Here is an 8,441-nt window from a genome sequence, read left to right as displayed (position 1 = left end):
ATATATAACATGGCCCTTAAGGGTTAGCCACATTTAGGTGGCAAATATATATATATATATATATATATATGCTCTTTTCATACAGTTAAATAATCAACAAATATAGATTCATAGATCTGCTTATTTAGCGGTGAGATGGACTTATAAATACTATTAATGCATGTGTGTGTTTTTGTGTGTCTGTGTGCGTGTATGCGCACATAGAGTGATAGATGCACACACAGCTCTCTAAATTACATTGCTTGTCTAGCGGTTTCGCTCGAATTCCTGCAGTTCAAAGACCATTATACCAAACACATAAACATCACACACACACATTCTCCTTAATATATATACATATATATATCATTTCACTCGGTGACACTGTAAAGAGTAAGAGACACTCAACCACACAATCAAACAAGTCAGACATAGCAGATCCACTCATGATTCAGTCTCTGTGATGTGTCGAGAAAGTTTCCAGCAGTAAAAGACAACACTAACCATTTAGTTTGAAAACAGCGTGGCTTGAGAGATAATAAATACTGGTCCGGCTTCAATTTAGCTGCGACTAAACAACGATTTAGTCGTGGCAGTGATTGTATTAGTATTCTAGATTACCCTTACGGGCAATTTAGAAAAGGGTTAATGTATGTGTGCGTGTATAAATGGGTAGATATAGCTAGAGGTACGAGAAATGAAAAGACAATCATGCGTTAATGTTAACAGGAGGAAGTTTCTCTAACGACTGTTGTATGTTGCAAGACAGACTGGGAGAGACTCACTTTGTAACATGGCCTGTGATTGGTTACTTCTGACCAATGCGCTGAAGTGTTGTAAACAATTATGACGTTTTCTCCTTCTAATGTGACGGAGCAGCGTGCTGGAAGTAGTGGTTCAATTCCGACTTGTAAAAGGCCGCAGCACTAAAAGCTGCTGATCTTACGACAGAAGAACAGAGTGACAGATCTAAATAGAGAGATATAGAGATAAGGAGACGAGACAAAACGTGACGAAAAGAGCGAGTAGACTGCAGACAAAGACATATATACATAAACATATTTATACACGCATACACATAAATATACGTACACGCAGATACACACACATATCTCAGAAGTTTCCTTATTTCAAGAAGGAAAAAAAAGAAAAACATATAAAGATATATCTATATATGTCAAGATGTTTTGTAAATGTCAACGTTAGCTAGCTAGAATGGTGCTTATTGCTACGTGAAGTTGTAAAGTCAAGTGTTAACTGAAGGAAATCTGGTGAAATGGCAACAGTTTCCAGCCGAATGGATCGTCACGAGGAATTAGTCAATGCTAAGGATGCTGTTGGCAATACATCAGCAGAATATTCCATGTTGATGCATGGAATCAACACTTGTGCTGCCCCTCTTGTACATCAAATAGTTCGACAGAACCCTCAATTAGTCCATCAGAAAGGTCAGTTGTCTTATCCATTTTTCATTTTCTAAGACTTTTATAAAAATTTTGACGTCCCCACCATTCTATCCACTTTTCTCTTTTCATCTTTATTTTGTTTTACTCTTTCTCTCACGTAGTCTTCCTTCTCCTTTTCTGTCTTTCATCTCTTCATTTTCTAGATTTCCCTTTTCTCTCTCTCTTTCTTCACCCTCTTATTGTCTTTTTCTCTCGTTTTCCTTTCTCTTCTCTCTCACTCATTAATCCTTCTCTACTCCTATTTTACTCTCTTTCTTTTTCTTGTTATCTCTTATTTTTCTCATTCTCTTTCTCTTTATCGTCGCTCTCTTTTCTCTTACTCTCTCTTTCTCAACAGACATATATAAAGAAATACGTTAACTTCCTTGCTATCTTTGTTTTCATTTAACATCATTTTTACTTTCTCATTTTGTCTTCCCATTAGTTAATTAGTCTATCGCACACACATTCTCTCTCTTGTCGTCTTTCTCTTAGTTAATTAATTACTTTCTCTTGTTTTCTTTTTGTTTTTCTCTCATTTAGCTTTCTCTGTTTTACTTTCTTACTTTCGCAGTCGCCCTCCATGTTTCTCTCTTTCTCTCCTTTCCTACATAAATGTATCTTCCTCTTTCTCTTCATTTCAACCTTCTTTATCAGTCTAGTTCTCTCTCTCTCTCTCTCCTTTTTATCGATCTTTATTATTTTTTTGCTTCTTTTTCTCCATAGTTGCTTAGTACACCCGTCTCTCTTACTTTTCCCCCCTCTCTTTGTCTTTCCCTTTCTTTAATTGTTATGGTCTCTCTTTTTAATTATTCTCTTTCTTTTTCCCGTCTGTCCATCTCTCTCTCTCTCTCTCTCTCTCTCTCTCTCTCTCTCTCTCTCACACACACACACACACACACACACACACACACACACACAAGTATCTCACTTCTTTTTCCTTCCCACCTCTTATCTGTTGATTAAGCACTATGAAGCATAACAAACAGCAAGCAGCTAGATCAAAACCCGAAAAGAAAATAAGTGCTATTATTGCCTGGAATGTTGTTCATTCAAATCTAAAGACCAAGTTTTCTGTAACACTACATTGCCAATGTTAATGATTTATGATTTAGGCTCAATACTCATTCTGGGGTGGGAACATAATAGATTAAATCGACCACAATACTTGTACTTGACTTGTTCGTATTTATATCGACCGCGGAGTGATTTGAACTCAAAATGAAGGTAACTAAATTTTACAAAGAATTTAGTTCAGTGCTTTACCAATTTCTTAATGTTAGTATCAGAACTCTTTAAGGGAAATTTATTATCGTACCCAAGAGGAATAAAATGTTAAGTTGACTCCTCTGGGATCCTGGATTCAGAACAGTGTCCGAAGTAAATACTCTAAGGACTTTGAAAGTTACTCTGGTGTCCCATCCTTTCTGCTGCCTAACAACCCGTCAGATTATTATTGTTTCTGTTGTTGTTTGGTCCCAGGCCATCTCTGTTCAAGCAGACCGATAGCGAAAGGTCTCTCCAGTTTTACATATTTCGTCTTCTCTTGGGTTATCCCGAACTACATTAACGTATAATTTTTCCGTGAGTAGAGAACACATAGTTAATGCAAACATTCGGACCAGGTCCCGAGGCCTTAAAAAAAAAGGAGTTATAGCGCTTGGCGCTTCACATCTTCATTTGAATAATTAAATATACAAATAAACATATATATATACACGCACGCACTCACGCACACATATATGCACATAAACATACACAAGCTCTCACTACGATCTCTGGCTTCTATATCAAGCAGATCAAGTGACTAAGTCAAAGGCTCACTAAAATTAAAACGTAGCTGAAACTAAACAGCTATAACAAAACTACTGGAGTTTATGTAATGGAATTAACTAGACCTGAGATCAGTGTCCCTTCCCTGGGATACCCACTTTCTATAAGATGTCACTATGGGTTCCCTCAGAAATAATGATAATTTGACTAATTTATATTGTAGATCCATTGGTAGTCTCATGTGGGTTAATATATCAAAAGTATCAATCTCTTATGAAATTTACTTTTATGAAAGGTAAATAAAAAGATTAATAATGATATATAGTAATTTTTGTGTGGGGGTTCCCTGAGACATGGAATGAATTTCAAGGGTTCCCCAAGAATACAAAGGCAGGAAAATGCTGCCTTAGACGATCAAGTGGGACCTTAAATCAATATCTGGTCTTTATTTATATGGTAATATGGTATCTACCATAAGAAGTCACAACTGGTGGATGGTCTCCATATCGGACGTCTGTGATTGCCAAACACTATCAGCTTTTGCTTTTGTTTGCGATACTGTAGATTCACAAGTTGGAGCTGGTTCAGCTCATCTAAGGTAATGCCAACATAAATACAAGGTGGAAGCTCCAGCATGGCCAGAGTCCAGTAAGTGAAAGTTGTAAACTAATACAAAGAAACTTTCATATGTTGTCCAAATATTAAAAGGTCATATAAATACTTTATGATCTTTTCCTTGATTTCCCCTGAGATAATGAAATTATTGATTAATTTCCGGAATAGATAGAAGAATGGACACTAAAGTGGACAGACTGCTATTATTTAGCAGTGGAGATTATTTATTTATTTTTCTGTAGATGGTTCATATGACATGAACCAAAGCAAAGGGAAAACTGGAGGAAGTAAGCAACTTCTACTCACACTTCTACTCATTAACTGAGTTTGATGAGTTTAGAGATGTAACCAACAGCATTATCTGGTCACCATGGTTATGGTTCTATTAAAACATCCTACTTTCCTGCTACTGGTAAGCTTGATAGGTGGGAGGGGTGCACTATTGCATTCTCCTGGTTGAATGGAGTGACCACTCTTCTACTATCTTCGTAGTGATCATCTTGGAGTGACCACTCTTGTACTCTCCCACAAGAGGCAACTTAGAGTGGTCACTCTTGTACTCTCTTGTAACTTTGAGTGGTCACTCTTGTACTCTCCCACAAGTGGCAACATAGAGTGGTCACTCTTGTACTCTCTCACTAGAGGCAACTTAGAGTGACCATTCTTGTACTCTCCCACTAGAGGCAACTTAGAGTGGTCACTCTTGTACTCTCTTGTGGTAACTTTGAGTGGTCACTCTTGCACTCTCCCACAAGTGGCAACTTAGAGTGGTCACTCTTCTACTGTTCTGCTAGGGGTCAACTCACTTGTTGCTCTTGAACTCTCCTGCAAATGGTCAGCTTAAGGTAACCACACTCGTACACCCCTGCTAGGGATGACTGCATCTGCACGTTCATGCTGGGAGTTGACTTAGTAGGAGTACACTTAAACACTTCTAGCAGCAAATTCTTGATAAAGGAAGGATTAAACCAAACCATCTTTGTCTTAATCATTATATTAATGAAGTCAGAGAAGGAAGAGCTGCACTTATGGCTCTTTTTTTTAAAGAGCTTCCATGACTGGTGAGAAGAAGGGGCCTGAATGGCCCTACTTCTACTAAAGGGAGTTATGATGTTAAAGTAGGCTACAAAGTCTACATATGTAAGTGTGTATGAAATATTCTTTTTAAAGTACTTTATGAAGAGGTAAAAATTCAATATGACTTCTTCATTATCAAATGTAAGAGAAATAAAATGGAAAGAATGAAGTTCAGATACTCCACACCATGAAGATACATGTGAATTTACCTCATTCAGTACTCTGTGCAACACAATTTTTGTCCTTGGGTAGCAACTGTTATTTCCTATTTGCTTATCCTTAGAAAGTACAAAGAATGGCTAAGATTTCCTTCAATCTTTACTTGTTACATTCATTCAAACCCCAAAGAATCCCTCTCAACACATGGCTGTGATGCTCCCCTACTGCTCCTGCTCATCATCAAAGATGCACATATTTTCAGCCACTAAAGGACATGCTCAAGTGGTTATGGTCAAGCAAGAGACAAGCAAATCTGTGGTATTGAGCAGAATATTTGCTATAATGATATTTCTGTTTCAGCAACTCAGTATTGAATCTGTTTGAAATGTAATGAAAAATAGGTCAGTTACAAAACATTTATGTTCAGGTCACAAAAGCAAAGTAGTCTTTTCCTTTGATTTCTAGATAGAAGCAAATAGGAAATAACACTTACTGACAAACACAAAGAAATAAAAATTTTGTTATGCAGTGGTAACTTTCATTCATTTGTTTTGTATGTTTTCCCGTGCTAGTGTACATTGTATGTATGCATATTATTGGGGTAATATTTTTACCATTGTATGTCCTTCTCATTGCTAACTCTTACCAGTTTTGCTTCTATATCTGGAATTTCTTCTCTAATAGCTCCTATAAACTCAGCTTTAAGAATGAAGTCATCAATATGTTGTTGTTTCCATGAGAAACCAGCCTTAAACTCCTCTGTTATGGCCTGAGAGTCTATGATAAATAGAAAGAGGCTAAACGCCCTTGTAGAATGTTTGTGTGTCTATGTCTGCACATATGTTGTATACTGCACCTTTGCAGTTCAAAGAATAACAGGTGATAAAATAACTACTAAACTGAAATTAGGATTTATATGATTGACGGAACTCTTTGTGGAAGTGTCCTACTATTACTGAAACTAGTGAAAGAAGAAACTAGAACTGAAATTACAAAATCTTTATTCATCTAGGCCCATTGCTAGATTCTGGTACCTGGGGGTGCTTCAAAATATTCTGGGTGGAACACTAATTTATCGTAATACTCAAGCGGAATTTCATAATAAGTGTATTACTGTAAATCTAAGGGTGCACCACTGAATACTGAGGGAGCAGTACTTTCTAGTGCACCCCCTTAGCAATGGGCATGTATTCATCATAATTTATTTATTTAAACAATGATTTAAATTTTCACTTTTTGTTCTGTTTCCAGGTTGGCATTCTCAGACACCGTTGCACAAGGCATCTCTTGGAGGTGACTGGACTATAATCTACCTACTTTTGGAGGCAGGTGCTGACCCAAACATGTGCAATGACTTTGATGAAACACCTCTGCACTATGTGTGCCGTCGTGGAATTGCGTCCAATGTACACCTAATGTTACAACATAATGCAGACATCCAGCTGACAGACAAGCAAGGACGTTCAGTTGTGCACCATGCTGCACAAAGTGGAAGTGTGTGCGTATGACATTTTTGTTTTTTACTGCACTTATAATACTGTATTATGATTATTATTATTATTATTCTGAGTTCAAATTCCACCAAGGTCGACTTTGCATTTCATCCTTTTGGAGTAAATGAATTAAGTGCCACTGGTGTTGATGTAATCGACTAGTCTCCTCCCCCAACATTTCAGGCCTTGTGCCTTTAGTAGAAAGGATTATTATCATTCTAAGTTCAAATTCCACCTTTCATCCGCTTGGTAAAATAAGTACCAGTTGAACACTGGGGTTGATGAAATTGACTTATCCTCTCCCTGAAATTGCTGGCCTTCTGCTAAAATTTGAAACCATTGAGGGGTAAATTGCCTGGTTTGGATGGTCTGCCCTACGAGCTTTACATTTACATGCCAGACTTGTTCAGCAACCTCTTAGCAAACGTTTACTGTAACCAGCAACAGAATGAGAGAATTCCTAGTTTTGTGAACCGAGGAGCAGTGGTGTTGCTGAGGAAAGACCCAAACAAAGGGGATTGTATTGACAACTGCTGAATGCAGGGTTCAAAATTTTGGCGAACGTGTTAGCTACAAGGTTGGCGCTTGTTGTCGGGGATCTGGTAGGGGAGGCACAGACATACGTCATCATGAAAAGATCCATCCTACCTCATGCAATACATCATTGAGAAAGTGGCTAAAGAACCTGGCATGGGTGGGGTCCTGATCAATTTAGATCTGTCTAAAGCTTTCGATAGGGTCAACCATCTATACCTCAAGATAGCTAGTTTTGGGCCTGTATTGAAGGGCTGGATCACTGCAATGCACATCGACATCTGTTCAGTGGCCAGAGTGAACAGTTACCTCTCAGAACCGTTCAACACTATGTGCTCGGTCCAACAAGGTTGTCCCCTCTCATCTCTCTTGTATGTACTGACTCTTGAGCCACTACTACACAAACTGGAGGCATTGAGAGGTATCCCATGTGACCTAAGATGTGGGAGATGCATGTCAGCATGTGCTGATGACCGACCCCACTCTCAGAGACTATGAGGTGATTTCAGGAGCAAAGATTAACCAGGGAAAATCAGTGGGCTTGCGGCTCTGCACCTGGAGAAGCAAGTGCATGCCATCTGACTGCATTGTTGGATGCTGGACAGACAGACCAGTTAAATTGATCAGGGTCTGGTTCAGGCTCAACCTCCAGATGGACAAAAACTGGGATGAGGTAATGAGCAGGGTGACTACTTTCACCTAGAAATGGGCTGAGAGAAAGCTATCCCTGAAAGGTCAGGCAGAGGTGACTAACATGTATATCATGTCCATTATCTGCTATTGCTTGACTATCATGCCTTGTTCTGAGCACTGACTGATTACGCTGGAGCATATACTCTTCCACTTCTTGTAGAAGGGACAGGTCCTGACAGTGAAATATGTCACATATAGTACCTACATACAGCTCAGTAGACTGGGTTGTTGACAGTCTAGTGTTTTCTTATTACATTCAAGGATGCAGTGTATCTTTTCTAAAAAGCAGGCTATATGTGCAATACAACAGGACATATATATATCTTTTTTATTCCACCCATCCATCCATCTATTCATGCATACATATATTTCTTTAGTTTAGCAGTTGGATAGGTGCTTACAGATCAAATATAATGTTGTTTAGCCCTGTGTTAACCTTTATTGAGCTGACCTTGTTGTTACTGTGTTTTCTTTACTGTCTCTTGTAGGTGTGTTCTCCATTACCTCAACAGTGTCCATAATTTGAGTCTTCAAGCAATGGACAACAACCTCCAGACTCCACTCCATATTGTCTGCCAAATGGGTCACTTAGAAGCTTTGAAATATCTCACCAAAAATCAGGTTTTTCTAATGCTTTCTTTATATATATATATATATATATATATATATATAT

General features: G+C 38.2%; 2 protein-coding genes across 2 annotated transcripts in view; one reads left to right on the top strand and one right to left on the bottom strand.

The window, feature by feature from the left end:
* Positions 1 to 768, bottom strand: part of LOC106878474 (la-related protein 7) — a 12,783-nt gene extending 12,015 nt beyond the window's left edge. Inside the window, exon 1 of the mRNA XM_014927691.1 lies at positions 484 to 768. The gene's annotated coding sequence lies outside the window, so the exon portion shown is untranslated. The remainder of the gene's footprint in view (positions 1 to 483) is intronic.
* A 57-nt stretch (positions 769 to 825) lies between these two features.
* The window catches only part of LOC106878475 (palmitoyltransferase ZDHHC13), an 18,081-nt gene continuing 10,465 nt past the window's right edge, over positions 826 to 8,441 (top strand). The window contains exons 1-3 of the mRNA XM_014927692.2: positions 826 to 1,427; positions 6,300 to 6,546; positions 8,257 to 8,389. Of these exons, the coding sequence (XP_014783178.1) occupies positions 1,256 to 1,427; positions 6,300 to 6,546; positions 8,257 to 8,389 (552 nt within the window). The 5' untranslated portion in view covers positions 826 to 1,255. The remainder of the gene's footprint in view (positions 1,428 to 6,299; positions 6,547 to 8,256; positions 8,390 to 8,441) is intronic.

Source organism: Octopus bimaculoides, chromosome 17, assembly GCF_001194135.2.
Source record: "Octopus bimaculoides isolate UCB-OBI-ISO-001 chromosome 17, ASM119413v2, whole genome shotgun sequence".
NCBI classification, from domain to species: domain Eukaryota; kingdom Metazoa; phylum Mollusca; class Cephalopoda; order Octopoda; family Octopodidae; genus Octopus; species Octopus bimaculoides.
The sequence above is the reverse complement of the archived record's forward strand: the minus strand, read 5'-3'. Positions and strand labels throughout refer to the sequence as shown.